The sequence below is a fragment of the Labrus mixtus genome, chromosome 3 (assembly GCF_963584025.1).
Source record: "Labrus mixtus chromosome 3, fLabMix1.1, whole genome shotgun sequence".
Classification (NCBI taxonomy): Eukaryota; Metazoa; Chordata; class Actinopteri; order Labriformes; family Labridae; genus Labrus; species Labrus mixtus.
The window spans coordinates 26,098,243-26,118,473 of record NC_083614.1 but is presented as its reverse complement, the minus strand read 5'-3'; the positions used below and the strand labels follow the sequence as shown (position 1 = coordinate 26,118,473).

The window sequence follows — 20,231 nt, the reverse complement described above, 5'->3', positions numbered from 1 at the left end:
TCAAATCACAGATTGAGAAGATCAAGATGCAGCACATCAGTGGGAAAAATGTTGTGAACTGTATGTTTGCATGAGAAACAGGCGTACATGAAATACCACCTTCTGATTGTGATTCATATCCATCCTCGTCATGAAACCAGCCCGTGATGATGTGATAATGATGATAATGATGATGATGATGATGATGGGAATGTTGATTGGAGCTAATGTTCACACTCCCGGGTGGAGGGGCGGCTCTCAAGGACTAACATTGTTGACATTTTTCTGACACATGGACTGGTTTAGTCCAACATCAGCATCAGAGTTAGTTTTCCCCTCTTACTCTTTGTTTTCTGATCGTTTTCTCTGTGAAACTTGTTTTTTTTATCTGACTTTCTAAAATCTGTAATAGTTTTTCCTCCTGAGCTCTTTGTCATGTTGGTTAGATGGTTTAGGGTTAGTTTTTTTAGAGAGGTCAAAATGCTCCAGCAACACTTGTAGTGTTTTTTATTAACAATTTAGACCGACGCGTTTCGGCTTCTGACCTTCATCAGGGTGACCATTAAGAAACGGATTGCAAACATAGTTTAAACAGGGTAGGTACAAAATAGAGAAAACGTAAAAAAATGTGTGTTTTTTAATTTTTTTTGAAGAAAACCAATCAAATTCATCCACATATGTATCTCAGCCAATAAGGCACATGCAAAGGTGGCAGGTTAGTTTTGTTGGCCTGACCAGTGAGCACAGACATGGAGGTGAGGGGCGTGGCCAACAAAGGTAAGGGTGACACCACAGATGTGATTAAAGCAAAATAAGAAAATCAGGATTTTAAGCATTTTATTTTCTCTTGTACGTTTCTTCCAGTCCTTAAAATGTCTTAGGATATTGTCTTAAAAATAAATAACTACACTGTCTCCTGACATATCTTTTATTTTTTAAGCATGACCGCATAGTGCGTCCATTGTTTTCATTATAAAGGTAAAGTTTGTTGAACATGAAACTCTTTTTAGCACTGGTGAAAGGTTTGTCACCTTTACCTGTTTGGTTTAGGCTCTTGTGCTGATCTTTGCTTCTGCAGACATCGTCTACATTAAGAGGTTAACTCTATTGTAACACCAACAAGAGTGGGCGTGTCTTACCCCCTGCCCCCCCCCCCTCCAAGCCATTTTCAATAAATAAGAAGAATAAATTAACATATATTGGGTACTTAGGACTTTAAGTTTTGTTCCTGTGTTGCTGAAATTGAAAGATGTTTTAATTAAATCATATAAAAGTTTATAATTCTGGTTTGGTAACAACCCTGGAGATCACATAGTCACCAAAAACTCAAACGAGTCTTTGAGGTGTAAGTGGTGCTTCATTGATCTGGCAGGTGAGCGCGTAGTTGTGTGCGTGTTTGCGCGTGTGTCCACCCCCCTGTCCCCCCCCCCCCTGTCCCCGCTAAGCGCCTGACTCCCCATAACAGGAAACGGCGAGGTGAGGCCAGGGTTTACGGGCTAATACGGCCTCAAAGGAGCCTCTTGTTTTCACACAGAGCTGCAGCTCTTCAGGCTTCTTTTCCATATTGGTCTGGCGTGGAACACTTTGACCCTGGCACAGGGGCAGGAAAACATGACACCGGCCGGCCCAGAGCTTTGAACGCTGTGGGGACAGACCAGGCGAGGGGGCTGCCAGTGTACCCTGTGCCCACCTCCCACCTCCCACCTCCCACCTCCCACCCCCTTGTGGGTGAGGAAGAAACAGGTTGGGCATCAGTGCCTACTATCTGCACAGCTCAACCTGGGAGAGTATTTCAGATTGCACCTTCTTCAGAACTAAGAAGTTTAAATCTGTAGTTAATTAATCAAACAATGAATTGATTGGACCTCATTCCTTAGACAGTCTGTCATTATGCCATTCAAAAGCATGCATTTGACTCTTAAAGTAGTTTGGCAAAATATCCCCTCTCCTATTGATTTCTGCTTCTACATGTCAACAAATACATCAGGGCAGGTGTATGTCAGCCTGTTTTCTTCTGCCCTCTAGTGGCAGCAAATGGGCTGACACTGCTTTAAAGTCAGCTTACCCGTTTGCTAAATTGTCTCTGGTGTCTTCCTAGAAGTGTAAAGGTTTTGCTCCACCTGCGCGTCGGCCGCTTCAGAAGAAGGCCCTGATGTAGCCTCAAACGTGACCTCCCTCTCCTCTCCAGCAATGAGTGTCGCTGCACTTCTAAAGCCGCCTCCACCCTCCACCTTCCCTCCTCTGGTCTCTGCCCTCCACCTCCACTGTTACCCCCAGACCTGGAGAGGAAGCATAGGGGTTGGCACACCGGCTGTGTGTGTGTGTGTGCGCACATGTGTGAGGGGGATATTGAGGGATGAATGCCATGACTAGTTCGGAATGTTCCAGAGTTCCAGAATGTGCGGTCGGAAAGTCTGAGCAGGGAAAAAAAGACGAGGAGTAACATGGGTGAGGGGAACAAGACCTTATTGACAGGGCACGCACACACACTCTCTCTCTCACACACACACTCTCTCTCTCTCACACACACACACACACACACACACACACACACACACACACACACACACACACACACACACACACACACACACACACACATTGGCCCTGTGTCTACCCAAAAGCTCATGATTCATGTGGATATTACACCTAATGATCCCAGGATTCAGGGAGTTTGCTTTTTTCCCGCTCATGACGATTTTAACGTGTCACAGAGTTAACAATATGCAGGTTTACGTTCCAACAATGTGCTCCACTCTTTACCAACAGGATGTTTTTTTTTTTTTTTTTTACGATGTTCAATGACGATGACGATCAGTGACCAACTCGTGGCCCTGCGATGGTGTTCATCTGACAACATGCCATGCACTGACATTTAATGTGTCCCCTGAATATAAAAAATCTGAAAAAAAGTTATTAAAACTACTTATAGGATTGAAGTGTGTCAGCGTAAAACATTTTAACATCCCAACTGAAAGCTTATCATTTAAATATCTTTAATTACAGACCGAAAAAATGACTAATACGATGGCTTTAGACCAAAATGCGTCCTACATAATCCAGTCATACTACTAATAATACACACATTTCTCTCTAAGTTTGGGTTTAAAGGTCGTGTTGTGGATCTTCTACTTTTTAAAACCAGTTTCCCCATTGTTCTTATATTATTCACTGTAATAATTTCATTAAAACAGTGCTAGACAGCATACAATACTCCTCTCCAAATGGTCAGAGATGTAGAACCTGTGATGGGGACTTATGCTCTTGAATTGTCTTTTTCACAAAGAATTTTGGATTTACAAAAACAATGATCCAAATCTGACCCGACTTTTGGGAGATATACAAGGTCTCAATATGAGTCTCACTAAAAGTGTATTCTACAGAATTGGAAATCAGAGCTTCCTCTATCGCAGATGCAGTGGCTAAATGAGTTAACATCCTATAGCACACCTGAAAAAAAAAAAATCTTATTTAGTGTGTTGAGGAATCCAAAATGCCAAAAAAAAAAACAAAGCTTGTTTCTAAAAGAGTGTGTGAGATTAACGTTGTTCAAAAATACGGAGTGAATGTTTGGTCGTGTTTTGGTTGTGTTGCTGTGATTCAGTCAGCACAAGAGACTCTGACTGATGTTCAAACAACAGAGAGTCATGTATTTCCTGTGCAGGTTTTAAGAAGTCTTTCCTTTTTGTCTTTTCAGGATGGTTCCTACCTGGCCGAGTTCCTGCTCGCTAAAGGCTACAAGGTGAGAAAAAAAAAAAGCTCAATCTGTAAACTGTTTTGGTACCAAGAATCTGTTAAAGCTCATAGAACTCCTCACACACACTGAAGTGAAAGCAGACCGTCTTGAGTGCCAGCAAACACAGACACACACAGGGAGCGACATTCCCCTCGATAAGCTGAATCCAGCCTCAGCAGTGCGCCGTGGCTCCTGAGGGATCATGATGTAATGTGACGGTGAACATTGTGCACGTACTGACTCCCACGTCACCCCGATAAGACCCTTAGTGTCACTTTGAGTCTGTTCACCCCTCACCTTCTACCCCTCCCCCCGGGTCAGACCGTTAACAGGGAAGCGGTTGTTGTTATACAGCTGTACGAGTGAGGTCACACACTTTCACCTGCGGCACGACGTGTTTTCAGGAGCGCACAAAGTCAACAGCCTGTGGATGGACGCATGCAGAGGTTAATGAGCTGTTTCTGACTCACTGGCGCTACGGAGGGGGTTCAGCGCTGGTTTCACAGTCGTAAAAAAAAGGGACTTTAAGGCGGATACCACGCGTTTAAAAACCATGCAATCTCCCAATGATCGTTATCTACACTGTCTAGTTAGCAGCTTTTTACGGCTCCCTATTACGATCACATTCACACACTGCCAACAAGAGAGAGGAGAGAGGATGGAGGAAATGGAGGGTCGAGGAAATTTGGCTTCAAGGTCAAAAACACACTGATCGTTGGCTGGGGAAAACAGTTATGAGGCATACCTGCAAGACAATGAAAATATGCAAAATGACTTTGAACTAAGGAGAACGGGAGGCAAAGCTGTTGAGCTCCATGTGAAATCAGAAATGCACCTACCTCGGGCAAAAATGTATTCATTTTTTATTGTTTGGGTCTTAAAAAGTCTTAAATATTTGATTTGAGCAGAAACCCGTTTCTAGATGACCTCAAGATCTTTGGTCATATTTGAACCCAAATCTGCCTCAAGTGAAAAAGTGAGGGAAGGCAGTGGCTGTCCATTAAAGTGTACAGATCAGCGAATTCTGATGTTTCTGAGGTCCCTTTGGCAACTCACAAAGATTCAAAAGTTTTGTCTCTTGCAAACGGAGACCAGAGGAGGGGACAGTGTCTGTTCTGCACAACAAGACTGGCAACTTCTCAGTACGTTTTTTGTGCGACATGGACAGTGTGCTTGCAATTTTTCGATTAAGGATTTTTTGTTGCCGTGGTATCAACACAGGTATCGATAATGTTGAGTTTTACTTGCATCGTGTAGAAGTTAAATAATTTGGTCTCGTTTCAGCCCCGCTACACACACAACATTCATTTTGCAGCCGAGCTTATTGTGTTTCCTCTGCAGTAGCTGCATGACTTCATTTCCCCTCATATGTGGAGCAGCAGCAACACACAAAAACACACACCTCCATCCGAGCCTGCCTGGCCAGCTTCACTCCTCTCGCCTGCCGCTTGCATCCGAGGCAGCGGAGAGGAAGTGGACTGGTATGTGTGTGTGTGTGGGGGTCTGGATTAGGGCTGGGGAGGGTGGTCGGCATTAAAGAGGAGAGCTAAGGCAGGCAGGAAGCGCACAGTGAATAAAGGAAGTGAGGTCAGGGCACAGCGTCGTCCCACTAATGGACTCCCCTCGGAGCAGGTTGTGTTATCTTTCCCGAGCAGAGCTTCCTCACACGTCCCCCCCAGAACACGGAGTACAGATCACAGATCACAGGCAGCATTAAAAACACACAATCACTTTGCATCATCAACCTTTTGCACATAAAAAAGTTCTGAGTACGAGATTTCACCATCAAACGGACGATACAGAGTCAAACATTCAAACTGAACTGCACTAATAACAGTTTGTGCCGACCTCGTCTTTCAGCGTGCGCAAAATGTTCAAAACATCAAAACATTATGTGAAAAACAACAACTTCTATAAAATCTGACCTGATTAAATCATTGTCTGTCCTTATCTGGTGTCTTCTTTTCTCTCAGGTTCATGGGATTCTGCGTCGCTCCAGCTCCTTCAACACGGGTCGCATCGAGCATCTTTACCAGAATCCACAGACGCACACTGAAGGCAGTGAGTGTCCGGTCCTCTCCGACAATGTCAAGTGTTGTTGCTCTGATTGGTTGTGTTGTGTAGCATTAATCTGTGGCGATTAATAACGCAACGTAGAAATTAAAAATGAACTAATAGGTACCAGACGTATGTGTTTTTGCAAAGTGGTCCGGTGCTGCAAGGCCAGTGAGGTCCTATTTCATGAACATGCACAGACTAGAAATAAAAAGTTAAAATATTTCACATTCAAAATAACAGCATGCTAACTAGGGGAACTATACTGCTTCAAGGAAAGGACAGTTACACCAGAGCTTGTGTCGTTAACTTATCACCAGAATCCGCTGGCTGTAAGCCTACTTTTTAATGGGACACCGTCTTAAAGGTCACATGTTTCTGTAACACTAATATGTGTCTCTAGTCTGTCTACAAACCCCCCAATGATGAGAAAAGTCCACCCTCTCCGTCTTTTGCCTGCTCCACTTTTCAGAAAATGTGTGCTCAAACAGGCCGTTTGGAGAGTTTCCCTTCATGACATCACAAAGGGCAGTAGCCCCTCCCCCAGGTGGGTGACACTCCCACAGCTAGGTGTTTGTTCTGCCCTGTGAGTCTGCCTCCTCACCGTAAACAATAGGACATGGAGTGAGAAAGCCAGAGACACCCAAACCCTTCCAGAGAGGGGGCGTGGTCAGACACAGCTCATTTACATTTAAAGGTACAGACACAGAAACAGCCTGTTCTGAGCAGGGCTGAAATAGAGGGGTTTATAGGCCTGTGAGTCTTGTTTTGCATGTAATTGTAACGGTATACTCGTCTTCCTCTCTGTCAGACATGAAGCTGCACTATGGAGATCTGACGGACAGCACTTGTCTGGTGAAGATCATCAACGAGGTGAAGCCCACAGAGATCTACAACCTGGGCGCTCAGAGCCACGTCAAGGTACGGTCATAAACACATCCTAGTCCAAGCAATGCAACGTTTTCACCCCAATGAATGACCATGACATTTTAAAGTCGCCGCCCTTTCTTTGGAATCGATGCAAACTGTTTTGGAGAAAAGGAAACGAGCTGTTATCAGTGTGAAAACACCGGCATGCCTTCAAATAACAGACTGTTACTATAGTGAATAAGACTCCATGAGGTTGGACTAGATGAGTAATTCTGCGTAACTTTCGAGGTATTACTGGTTTCCGTTTTGGGCCGTGAAGCACTTTCAGTTTTGTTGTACTATATTAGTTTTTTTTGTCCAAATCCAACATGACGACTCGCAGGATTTGAGTCATCAGCTCGTCGGTACAAAGCACCACACCTCTGTTTGTCCACCTTCACTACACAGAGCAGAGAATGAAATATTGGACGCATGCGGTGTGGACAGTTAGCATGTTATCGTGTGCGCGATATCCAACGCTCGCATGCTGTTAGGACACGGTGATACTGCCTTTGTTTTTGCATTGTTGAGTGTGTAATCAGATTTTTGAACATGCCATTTTCATTAAATCAGGTTTTCCCATCGTTTTCTAGGTTTGTTATTCCAATTTTACGCTGTAAATGAGAAACTCACTCCTGCCTGACTCCACAGCCAAAGACTTTTGCCTATTTTTAGTCTTTCATGTGTTAACGTAAACGTCTCTCTAAGCAGGATGAGTTTGTATGTCAAGTAGTTTGCTGTCTAGTTGAAGCTGAAAACTTAAAGGAAAGCAAACTTTTCCAGAACTTAGATCGATGGTTTGTAAGATTTGTAACTAAAGGCTTGAAATCTTGAAATAGCACTTTCAACACCATCTCACCGACACCTACTTTGAAACGACCGAATGGTTCTTTTAAATTGAAGCTGATGGTAAAGTGAAAAGGTGAAGTGTGTTTGAGTCAAAATGGTCCGAGACTGCTGCTGTTAACGTTTAAAAAAAAAAAAAAAAAGAAGAAAGAAGAAGGGGATTTTACTTCTGAGAAGTGAGCAGTTCACATTGTTGGAGGATGCTGGAGCTGATGGGACAGGAAGTCATGTTTTCTTGGATGGGTCGGTCTGTGCCACAATGTCCCTTTTGTCTCGGAGCTCTGTGGTGATCCCAGGAGATCCCTCGGCGCCGCCGCCTCCTCCTCCTCCACCTCCTGCTCCTCCACGCTGGGATCTGACACACAGTCTCCAGGCAGCGCTGATCCTCCGTCACCGAGGGTGGTTTTTGGGTCGGATATGGAGCCAAGAGCTTAGTCAGATCATAGTCAATAAGGCCATGTGTAATGTGAACATGACATGCTGATTTTTAATAGTTTCTTCATCGCACGGAGCCACATTTATTGTTCATTTAAGCTCCGTTTGTTTCAGGTCTTTGAATCCTGGAAGTACCAGGTCATTGCTGCATCTCTTGAGTGTAGGATGAACTTTGTTGTTTTGGTAAATAAATTAATGAACTGATAAGAAAATCAACAGAAAATGTTTAAAAATCCAGAATATTTCAGCAGGAAGGCGATTAAAAATGCTTCACGGAAGACATTAAAGAATCATGACACAGAGTAAGAGAGCGTTTAGAGGTGATAGAAACAAGCTGTGTTTCAGAAGCTGAAAGTAACATGTGGACTACAGGAGCTGGGGATTAAACGGTCAATCTTTTTTTTTTGTGTGTGTGGCATGTTTGCCTTTATTGGATAGGACGGCTGTAGAGAGACAGGAAATGCTTTGAGGAGACAGTGGGGGGACGACATGCAGCAAAGGGAACCCACGGCCGATGTGATGAGGACTGTAGCCTCTGTACGTGGGGTGTGAGACATAACCGCTAGGCTGTCAGCTCCCCCAGAACGGTCAACCTTTTGATTAAGAGATGAACCCTTCAACTTTTGAGCCACAGTCGTCCATATCTAGAGGATTTATGGTTTGTGCCACTACAGCAAGTGTGGGAGCCTTATTGCTCATCATGTTATATGTATGGATGCATGTAATCATTTTTGTTCATTGGATCTGGAAGGGGGAGGGGCTTGTGAACGTAGTTGGGTTTAGTTGAGACTAGTAGAGAGTGGAGCCACACAGTCTTTTGAAGTGTGTTTAGTTTACAAGACAGGTTAAAAAAAAATTCAATTTGCTGCTTTGGGTAGAAATGGACGGATTCATTTTCTACGTTTTCAAGCACAAATGTGAAGAAATCTCTCTAACTTCTCCAATCGAGGGATTGCTGCTTTTCCACTTTATTGCATAATGAACTATAAGCATTCCTTGGTTGGTTGGACAAAGACTACGTCACCACTGACTCAGGAATTTTGGGGTCTAAGAATGAAAAAGTGACAAAAAAGGAAATGAAGGAAGTCAGACAGACAGACGGAGAAAGGAAAAGAGTGGGAGGCTTGGTCAGATAGGAGACCGATGATTTCTCTCTCCACATCCTTTGTGTTCAGAGGCCATGACTCTGCTCCCACCTCCCACACGGATGATCATTCTTAGGCCACACACACACTGAGTGACAGAAAGTCCCTGTACCTGAACATGAATGTTTATTTGTTTCCACACCTATAAACCTCGCTCTGGTTGCTCCACACCACATGCCGCCCGCTCTGAGCAGCTGAGCTCGCTGGATTACTGGCAGCAGCGGCGTGGAGACATTTCCAGTCTGTCCCACCTCAGAGGAAAAGATCAGTCACACCGGCTACTCAGCATCTCTCTCTTCCTCCCCTTCAGCCCTCTCACTTTTACAGGGAATCCCTTCTGAGGCCAGCTCGTTCATCAGACTCTCCCAGGGAGATGGAGTAGTAGGATCAGTTAGAGATGGGGTGACTGTGTGTGTGTGTGTGTGTGTGTGTGTGGGTGCTAGTTTCCGCTGCTCCGAGAACACAGTGAATGTTATTTTCTGATGCTGCAGGGGCGGAGGTGGACGGGGAATAGTCGACGCGGGACTCTGAAAAAGGCCTGAAAGGCAGCCAGCTGCGTTATCAAAAGAGCACCAAACAGAAGGGATATTATGTCTTTTTCATTTGACCGTAAAACAGCAGAAGATTTGATCAGTTTGATCTCCGTGCTCAGGCGTCTTTCCCTGGAGCCATTTTCCAAAAAAAAAACGTTTAATAACCCACAGGAAAGGTGTCCAAAAGGCCGAGATAAAAACAGCAATTTCCTCCTGAGTTTCTGCTGGAAGGTTTAGTTAGTGCTCTAACTCATCTAGTGTAAGCTTTGGGGATGGATAGGAGGCGATTATCGTCATCTGAAAAAAAGATTGTGTCTGAATTTAGAATCGTAAAAACAGGTCAGCTGGCTGCACAGTATTTAAGAGGGTAAATCCCACATTAGGAGTTTCAGGAGAAGAGTTTGATTCATGACCTTACAATTAGTAAAAGTAGCATGCATGGTTTCTGCAATCATTTCAGCACAAAACAATCCACTTCACCTTTATGAGTGAATGAATTTAATTCAAACCAAAAATTTAAACAAGGTAATAAAAAACAAACAAAACAAACAAAAGTGTCCGAAAAGAAGTATATCCCTACCTCTTTCTTACTTTTCCTCTATTAGTTAATTTATTATTCCAACAAATGTTCACATGTATTTACAGCTTATATACAAAAAATAGCCCCGGTTTATTTGCCACTTAAAAGTTTGCAACTTCTGTTTAAAATATGACAGACGATGGGAAGTGTTTTTTTAAAGCTGGGGTTAAATTTCGATACGATCCATCCCTTGGGGCGGCTGTGGCTCAGTGGTAGAGTCTGCTGTCTCTCTCAACCGGAAGTCGAGGGTTTGATCCCCAGTTCCTGCAGCCACATGTTCAATGTGTTCTTGAGCAAGACACTTAACCCCAAGTTGTTCCTGCTGCTTTGAGCGGCTTGTGAATGTGTATGAATGGATGAGTTAGTAGTGATGGACACTTTAGCAACCTCTACCATCAGTGTGCGAAAGTGCTTTGAGTAGTCAGAAGACTAGAAAAGAACTTTACAAGCTCAAGTCCATTTACCATTAACTCAAATAAAAGAGATTGCATCATTTTTTAAACCGTCCTATTTAAAAAGTATCAAGGTATCAAAAATGTTGACGACCTCACTCTAGTCTATTCTGCTTTTTTTTTTTACGATCACCCCATACAGTATAGCTTTTTCTTTAAGGAGTGGAACAAGCTCCCTGCAGAATTTAAAATCTGCACAAAAGTTGAAATATTTTCCCTTGAAGTGAGTGTGTGTGTGTGTGTGTGTGTGTGTGTGTGTGAATATGCTAAATGTGGGTGTGGAGGGAGGTTTGGGAAGGTCATAGGTTTTTAGTTTGGGGAAAGTGGCCATGATTGAATCAGGTTTTATTAGCTCATCATCATACTTTGTAATAATTCATTGTGTTTTGTCTTGTCTGTATGTTTACCTGCTCAGGGACTGCATTTGGAGCTAATCAGCTTAACATGGGGCAATTCATCTCCTCTCATTAACTGAGATGACTGTATAGAAAGTGCATGGTCCCCCGACAATCTAATTATAAACTAATCTAATCATTGCTAAGATTTCAGGTTACATAAGAGAAACAGCAAAGTTTGTCATCCTCAGTTTGTTCTGATCTTCATCCACAACTTCAGTTCAGTTTCATGAATTATTAAACTCTCTGACGATATTAAGAGCACATTTTTTGAAACTGCACTAGTGAAATATTATGCCTGAACGACGGAGCAGAACGGGGGAGTCCTTGCAGGGTGCTCACAGTGATCTGTTCTACATCTGAGGGTTCAACACCACCCGTATTGTGTTTTCCCACTGAAGCGCTTCACAGGAAAGCCGTGAACAAAAAACCCTTGACGTCCCCTCTTCTCTCTGTGCGAGTTCTCCCACCTGCAGCCGTCACACACACACACACACACACACACACACACACACACACACACACACACACACACACACACACACACACACACTGACGGGCTGCGTTATTAACACACCTCGCTCATGACGGAGTGAAGAGAAGCAGGGATGATGAGGCAGCACTTTTCCCACTTCATTGTTTCTGACAGATTTTCAGATGTACTTCTGTCTTCCTCCTCAGAAACACTTCTTATCATTCTTTTATCTCTTACTTCTCTCTCTCTCTCTCTCTCTCTCTTTCTACTACTCTTTGGTCTCTCCCTCATCCGGGCTCCCACTCCAGAGACACACACAGGATTTAACACGCCTGTTTCCCCACAAAGCTCTGCACTGTTTGCTCGTTGTGTTGATGCATTTATAGGCCTTGAGTGGCTATTGTGCAGCCTGCCAGCAGTTTACTTTCACACACACACACACACACACACACACACACACACACACACACGGGCTGTACCGCTGTATGTTATGCAATCCTTTTCGCTTGTTGAGTGTGTGATGTGTGTGTGGAGAGGATATATTGTTGGGTGTTTGGAGCCACAGTTTCCTGCCTTATTTGCTCTGAAAACAGCACAACTCTGCTTTCCAGGAAAATAAAAAAACAAGCCTTCTCCAAATTTGGTGATTTATGCAGTCAGATAAGTGTAGGCCTGAAATGCTACTTAATGACTTGAAATGATCCATGCGAGCCTCATAAAAACTTTATCTGCAAGTCGTTTGGATTATGTCCTGAAAACATGCTATAAGGAGGCTGAAAATAATAAGAATTTACAACCTATATACGGTTGGTATTTCAAAATAAACACGATGTTCACTGAACAGATATTACAGATCCAGGAGTTTTGTTCTTTCAGTCCATTATAACTCATGAAAACTATCTTTATTATGATGAATGCTGTAGCAGAAAGCCATTTCTTCAACTACATGAACACTTGACTTCATTTTTAAGTTGTTCAAACTCCTGCTTAGAAGTAGGGTCGACCGATATGGGATTTTTGAGGCCGATGTCAATATTTGGGAAATAATAATTCAGATACCGATATGTCAGCGGATGTCTTTCTGAGATTGAACTTTGAGAGATATTCACATTTATTTTGTTGATCCCTCAAATTAAGTTCTCAAACACTGGTGGACAGTATTTATAAAGAAGACAAGATGGTCACTCAACTGGAAAGTTACTGCACATCACCGCCTGACACTCGCTTCATGCTTGTTGTAATCCATATAGCGCCCTCTGCTGGTGACAGAAAACTGCTAGTGTGATACATTAAAACTCAATTTAAATGCTATGTGACTGGTGAATAAATCGAATAATATCGGCACATATCTGAGATAAAAGGAGCCGATACCTATAGTCTCTGAGTAAGCTAATATCGGCTGATGTTATCGGTGGATTAATAAATCGGTCTGGCTCTACAAAACGGTTGTAGATCAGAGAGAACAGTGAGTGTAATGTGTGTGTGAACAAGGAGGGAAAGGCTTAAAGGTGCAGTGAGGTACACAAGTAAGACCTAAACGACCTCTAATGTTGTCCAAAACGACCTGCTGCTTCAAAAAAAGACTTTGTTAAGGGACAGAAATGCTGTGATCACAAACTTTGGAAACTCGAATCAGCACTTCTTTCAGATTAGCGTCGAAAGCTGAAGTTTTTGACGGTTCATCAAACATCGAGTTTTACAGTCTTCCCTTAAATGTTCTTCAGGTTTGCTTCAGATACGAAATAGATGTTTCCTTGTTTTATATCGAGGGTTTTTGAGAGCATAAAAAACATTTCATAATACCCCTCTTTAGGTGAATGATGAGCGGTGAGGTCTCGGTAACAGCCCATTGGCTGGGTTTACTCACCCTCTGATTGGTGTTTACATTAACCCAGTTCAATCAGTGCTCAGTGGCACGCTTGTAGCTTAGCTTAGCTGAGTGTGTGTGTGTGTGTGTGTGTGTGTGTGTGTGTATAAATTAGCACATTCCCTCCTGAAGCATGTGCGGTGTGTCTTTTGACTCATTAGCTGCATGTGTGCGGTTTGTGTGTTTTTAAGGTGCCATGCTTTCCATTGTTTGAAAAATTCCCCTTCGGAATCAGAATCTGGCGGTTTCAGCCTAAAATGGAGATACGGCGGTAATCTCGGTGCCCACATTTTATCAAGCGTGCCGTCTGTTGAATGAGCAGAAACAGGACCGTTGGTGGCCTGGTGAGAATAGCTCCCTGAGCCTGCAGATCCCATGTTTGGAAAGGTTAGAGGCAGCCAGCCTAGCAGCCCGGGTCCAAAGTGAACTTTAGCTTAAGAATAGACGCTCCGGTGCCAAGAGAAACAAGTCTGCACTTTCCTCGAACACAGTCAGGGAATGTTCTGTGGTCGTGCTTTGTGGGTCAGATTAGTTACTCCGCTCATGAGTCAGTCCTTTTTTTTTCTGTTTTCCAGCAAGGTTGTAACACATGGAAACATGCAGTTTGCTGAAAAAGAGGGGGAAGTAAGGGGGGTAAGGGGGGGCGGCTTTTTGAGGTTTGTTAAGTAAACACACTGAGTCAATAAATAGTATCAGAAAGCTAAATATGATTAGTATCTAAGCTGTATCTTAAATCAAACCCTAAATGCTCCACATCAACTTGTCTTTTTAAACAGTGCAGGTGTAGTTCCACATGTGACTCATAGATGGCAGCAGTGAGCCGCTGTGGACGCCTCCCTTGATCCTTTACAGGCAGGAGGGACAGAGAGCAGGTCCCAGTCAGGAATCACATGCACCCAGAGTCATCAAAATACATGAATTCACACGCAGTAACCCTCGTTTGTTTTAAATTGAGTAATTTTAACACGAGAAATATGAGTTTGAGACGCGTGTGAAACATGAAGATGTCGCTTTTATTTCTGGCCTGTACTCCGTTTCTTAAAAGTGTATTATCTGTCTTGTAATCAATACAAAAAAAATCGATAAAAGGAGTCAAACACTGTACAATAAAATAAAAAAATATGTAAAATACATGATAATATTTACAGAATTCAGTTATTTTTAAAGGGTTATGCTGTTTGAAAAGAAACGTTATGTTGTCTTTTAACGTGCCTGTGATTGTGATTGGATGCTTTAAATGTTAATGAGACTTCCTGGATGAATAAAGGTTAAATATATAGAAATGCAAAAAGCAATAAATGTGAGCACGAGTTACTAGGATGTAGTTTCATGCTTTTGATTTGACCTGATAATCAATTAAAAAGCTTCTTTTCTGTGGTCTGGGGGCTCGTGAGGAACGTTAAATAGTTTTTTGACAATTTATATTTCATTCATTTAATTTATCAGGGGACAGCGTGCAGTGAAAAATGAAAAGGTGGCTGCTCCAGATGTAGCAAGTCGCTAATGATCATCCGTAGTCGTCACATAAAAACGTCGTTAGAGAGGAAATGCCTCGTTGATGAATCCAGAGCGAGAGAACATGAATCTACAAACATCCTTCAGGTGGAGGTTATTTGTCTTTATTGATTCATATTCAGACAGTAAAGCTCAAGTTCTCTGTTTTTGTCTCTTTGTATTCTTGTGTTTTTGAGTGATTGATCTTTATTTAGAACATGTAGAAAATGAAGAAGAAGCATTTCAAAAGCAAACAGTACATGTTTGAAAAGGAGAAGTATGAAGTTACAGGTATGTTGTCCTACCCCTTTATCTACTTTTTAACAGCTATGACACAAATATTTACAAAGTGTCAATACAAGAGAAAAATCAGTGCATCTAAGCGGTCATCACAGTCGCTCCTCTTCATATGAGTGTGTGAAGGTAAACTGGATATTTTTAGTTTTTTTATGATTTTGAAGTCGCTGCTTGGTTCTGGAAAATGTAATTGAGCACTTTTCCATCATTCTTGGGCAATAGTTTCCCTTTCTTCTTCATCAAAATAATCAAAAGATAATGGCAGTGATAATATCAGTCTAATCGTCTTAAAGTTGCAAATCAAGCCCAAACTAATGTGAAGTTTTTAACTCTATCATTTAGTTTTCTGCAGTGGTTTCGCTCGGTGTTTCTGAAGTTCCATCTTTGAATTTAAGACAGAACCTTTTTTTTTTTTTTAAAGATCCCAGGGAAGCGGCAACCTCCGGGGTTGAAAAATGAAGCCTGTGTGGAAGTGCAAAATCCTGCAGGTCGTCGAGTGTCCACTTGAGGCTGGCTGCAGGAACGCAGGAAGTCACATACACATCACAGGCAGAAAAGTCGTTTTTACAGCAAAAAATATCATGTTTACAGCCTGGTACAAAAAAACAAATAGGTCTGAATAGTTATTGTCATCACTGGCACAAACTGTACGGGGAAGGTGATTTTTTTTTAAACGGCTCCGTTTTGATGTTTGATGTTATGTTATCCATAGTTAGGCGCGTAGCTGACATGATTGACAGGTGGGCGTGATGTAACGGTTCATCAGATGGCTTAAAACCCGCCTCAGCTTCGGCTCTCAGCCTGTCGTTAGGTTGACTGAAAGTTACGCTGAGACAGGATTTCCAACATGGCGGCGTCTGCCGATTAGCCGCCTCCAGAGCCCCCTGCAGGAACAGATGGCTGACATCACTCAGGCTTTGCCCATTAATATTTACAGTCCAAGATCCCAGGTCATGACGAGGCCCCCCTGCAGGTGTTTCTACAACGATACAGCTCCTCTACGGGGATGAGAATGAGCTCTTTGGTCAGCGTTTACTTCAGAATAAAAGGAAACACAAGGAGGTAAAGATTTCAAATACAGACAAGAAATAGATCAAAACCATCACGTGTCCTCTTAATCGTCTTCCTCTCTCCAACTCTGTCATTTATTCCTTTTCCCCCCTCAGCGCTGAGTGATTGACTGTAGCCCGTAGCCTGTTTGTGGGTGCAATGAGTACCACAATAAACACACAAAGCTTGGCTCATGTGCTCTTAATTAGTTTGGTGTGATTAGTGAGAGAGAGAGAGACGAGAGCTGAGGTGAGAGAACGGTAACCAGGGATTACGTTAAATATTTATCAAAGTCATCAATCTTCCTGTTGCTATGTCCTCCAGGGAGATATTAGGCAATCACAATCAGCCTCGCAAGTGATTTGATGTAATGATTTATCCGCAGCTCGTGGCTGAAGAGATGACTCCAAACTTAAAGTGCTGCGTGAAAAGATTTGTTTTTCTTAATAATTAGACCTCATTTTAAGATGTATTTTTATAGTAATTATAAACTATAAATATCTCAAACTTTGTCTAAATAAATACACATGGAGATTGCCCACGTGTGAGGGTTTGAATCTGCAAATCGAAGCAGCGTCTTAATATGTAATAACGGCAGGACTTGCACTGTAAAACCCGTGCAGTTAAGTCAACGTTTGATCGGGTAAAAAAAACAAATGTGTGCGGACTTTACATTTCTATTGTATTCAATATTAAAACGAGCACTTCTGTCATAATACCAGATTGTTTACGGTCATATTTGAGTTTCTTTCTACAGTCGAGTCGAGCTGACATTTTTCTGCACGGTCTAAAAGAGTCGCTCACTGTGAGGTTTGGTTTTGGTCTATTGACATTGTGGCTTCTCGTACACTACAGCTGCAGCTTTAATGTTGAGGCAACTGCACCCAAAAGCAACATATCTCCACTTTTCTATTTCATACAAGCTTTGCATGCCGTTTGAAAAAATAGCATCGGTTATCCATTAGCATCACATGTGGTGCTTCCAGTAAAGGGAGGGTGTATTAGAGTTGTGTGAGTTCAGTTTACACAGTGGACATAGAGACACGGCAAGGTTGACAGAGATTTGTTAGTGTTGCTATTGTGTCTAAGAAGTGGTATTTAAATAGATGTAATGTGTTCAAAGAGATCTCTGTGAACAGCATAGCGGACTAAATGAAATACCTACACGCGAAGTGATGGTGCATGAAAAGATTGGTGCTCTTATTTGAGCTGTTTTGACTTGTTTGGCCGTCAAATTCCACCAAGATTTTTATGTGTAATGGAACAAAATTATGTAAGATGAAGAACAGCCATCGTCCCTCTTCGTCTTCTCTCTAGTTCAGCTGCTTAAAAACAACACACACTCTCTGTGTCACACAGTGAAAAGGTGACATTTCCGGCCTCTGCCCTTTGCTGCATGTCATCTCCCTACTCTCTCCTCCCAACATTTCCTGTCCTTCTTCAGCTGTCCTATCTCATAAAGGCATAAAGTTCTTACAATATTACACACACAGCAACAATCCCCCTGCTGCTAAGTCGTGTTTGTGTAATTCAGCAGTTCTGTTCGAGTCTGCCCGCAGTGGTTTGGGGTCGCACATTGCGCCCAAATCAAAATAGGTGATTTTAATCTCCTGTTAGGGATGAAAGGCTCTGAAAAGGAAAAAAAGGTTATTGCTATTTCACAATCTGTAAATTCCCTTTTAAGAGCGCCACAGTCTTTAATTGTTCCAGAGACACAGTTCCCTTTGTTGTTTTTGTTTTTTTCTGGTTAAGTGTGTGTGTGTGTGTGTGTGTGTGTGTGTGTGATGTGTCTTCATGTTTGAGGATTGCAGCGTGCTGTAATGAGGGATGACCTCACTTGTTTGGATCCCAGCGTGGAATGATGATCGTGGGGAACAAAAAGAGGAGAGTCAGAAGAAGTCTGCGATGTGGATGAGTTACGACATTAGATGCCTATCTTGATCGGTGTAATAGTTTTAGGGCTTCGTTGGCTTAATGAAGGTGTCATTGCACGCCGTGGTTTTATCTGAAGTTGCTTTGTGTGTGTGTGTGTGTGTGTGTGTGTGTGCAGGCTGCTGCCCTTGCCTGTGTGTTTTTTAATTGAAGCCTTAAATCAGGCTGTCATATCTGTATGGAGGGTTGGGCTCTCTCACCTTGCCTCCTGTCAGCCGAACAAACAGGCCTTTATTCTCACAGGGAGCTGCAGTGTCAGAGGCGATAAACAGCGAGGGCAGCTGCTCCGTGAGCAATCCCGTAACAGCGAGACATTTAAGATATGTTCTCTATTTGCGCTGCTTTTGTGATATATTTGAAGATAGTTATCTCTTTTTTGAATCTCCGCCAGAGTCCCACAGTAGACTTCAGCCAAGAATATCGCACAGCTGAATGTCAACTTGCACAGAATATTCAGGTTCTGGCCCGAGTTAACCTTCTTTGTTTTGCTATTTTTTGCAACCTCACAAATGATATCCATAGCAGCAGGCTGTCCCCACCAACGATCCCGAGGAACCTACAACACCTAGGAGCTCCTGAGCTCTCAGGTCTTGTAGGTTCCTCGGTTAAAGATTTGCAGATAGTGACATGCAGCAATATGATGTGAATTCACAGAGAGAGATAGGAGCTCAAGGTGCCAGATCCCCCTGTAGTCTAGGCCTTTGGCAGCATAGGAGCTGGAAAAAAACGGCCTGTACTGTCATTACCGAGGGAAGTGGAGGTTAACTTTCGTAACCTAGCAACAATGAGTGCTAGTTAGAAGCGCTCTGAAATGGTGGTCGCGGGGGCTGTCGGAGCAAAAAAAAAAAAAAGGCACTAGTGGACGCAGGCCCTGATTCTGCAAAGTGGAGGATGGGGTCGATTGCAGCTTTTACGTTCAGGTCATTCAAGTTTTTCTAAAAACATTTCTTCATGTATATTTCTTTGAGCACTGTGGTGTTTGAATGTTTGAAAAAAGGAAGGCAAGGTTGGACGCAAAGCATTTTCTCAACCAACAGGTTTCAGACTGTAAAAAAAAAAGGCTGCAAAGCAAAGATACACAAGATACATCCTGTTTGTCATTTGGTGCCTAAATGTCACAGGTAGAAAAATTGAATGAAACATTGTATTAAACATGTAAAATGAGACACTGTGTTCATCTTTTATAGGAGTGTTTTTGACCCTATAGTGTCACACACATGGCCAGCTTCTCCTGTCCAGCTATTTGGTGCTTCCAGATGTTTGAGTGACAAACAGAAAAATGATCATTAATCAAACTATCAGCACTTGTTCTTTGTTTCTCTCTCTGTCTTCTTGCCTGAGCCGTTTCTTTCCCCTCTCACTTTTTTCCATCTTCGCTGCAGTGGAAAAGTTTGATGGGAAAGTTCCTGTTTCCCTGTGTCTCTCTCAGGATCCTGCAAAAAGGTCTAAAAAAGCATCTCTGAGAGTGTCACTCCTCCTCGCCCTCAGGCTTACAGGATTGTAGTTAAGATGATGATTACTCTTCTTGAGTATCATCATTAGCACAGGTATCAACGGCGGTGAGGAGAAACGTCTCCACCTGTGTGAGAAACTGGTAGCAAAGTGTGATAAATGGTCCCCGGCGCATGTTATTCTGAACGTTGATTCTGTCACAGAGAAGAATGGTTTCCAGTTTTCCACTGCACCATCAATCAGCACGACGGCGTTTGGTCGGGCAGGTTAGGCAGACGGACAGACAGACAGACAGACAGACAGACGGGGAGAGGCTGACGAACTCGCGAGGAAGACGAGCTCTAAACTGTCGAGAGGGCGCCAACTTCCAAGTGTTGACTTAAAGCTTGTTACCTCTCGGCCTCCCTGAGCTCATCCTGCAGACAGATTCCTCGTTTTGTTTGTGTTTGAATACGACCGGGTTCCATTATCATTATCACATAAATCAGCCAACGGTGGTGTAATCGTTAAACGTAAAGAGAAACTAACCCAAGTTCATGTGCAGGGCTGCAGCTAACGATTATTCATCTCATTCGTCATCAAACTATATCTACAAGGGT

General features: G+C 42.8%; 1 protein-coding gene across 1 annotated transcript in view; it reads left to right on the top strand.

Annotated features, from left to right (window-relative positions):
* gmds (GDP-mannose 4,6-dehydratase) overlaps positions 1 to 20,231 on the top strand; it is a 64,073-nt gene that overhangs the window by 6,953 nt on the left and 36,889 nt on the right. Inside the window, exons 2-4 of the mRNA XM_061034276.1 lie at positions 3,677 to 3,721; positions 5,689 to 5,776; positions 6,582 to 6,691. Of these exons, the coding sequence (XP_060890259.1) occupies positions 3,677 to 3,721; positions 5,689 to 5,776; positions 6,582 to 6,691 (243 nt within the window). The remainder of the gene's footprint in view (positions 1 to 3,676; positions 3,722 to 5,688; positions 5,777 to 6,581; positions 6,692 to 20,231) is intronic.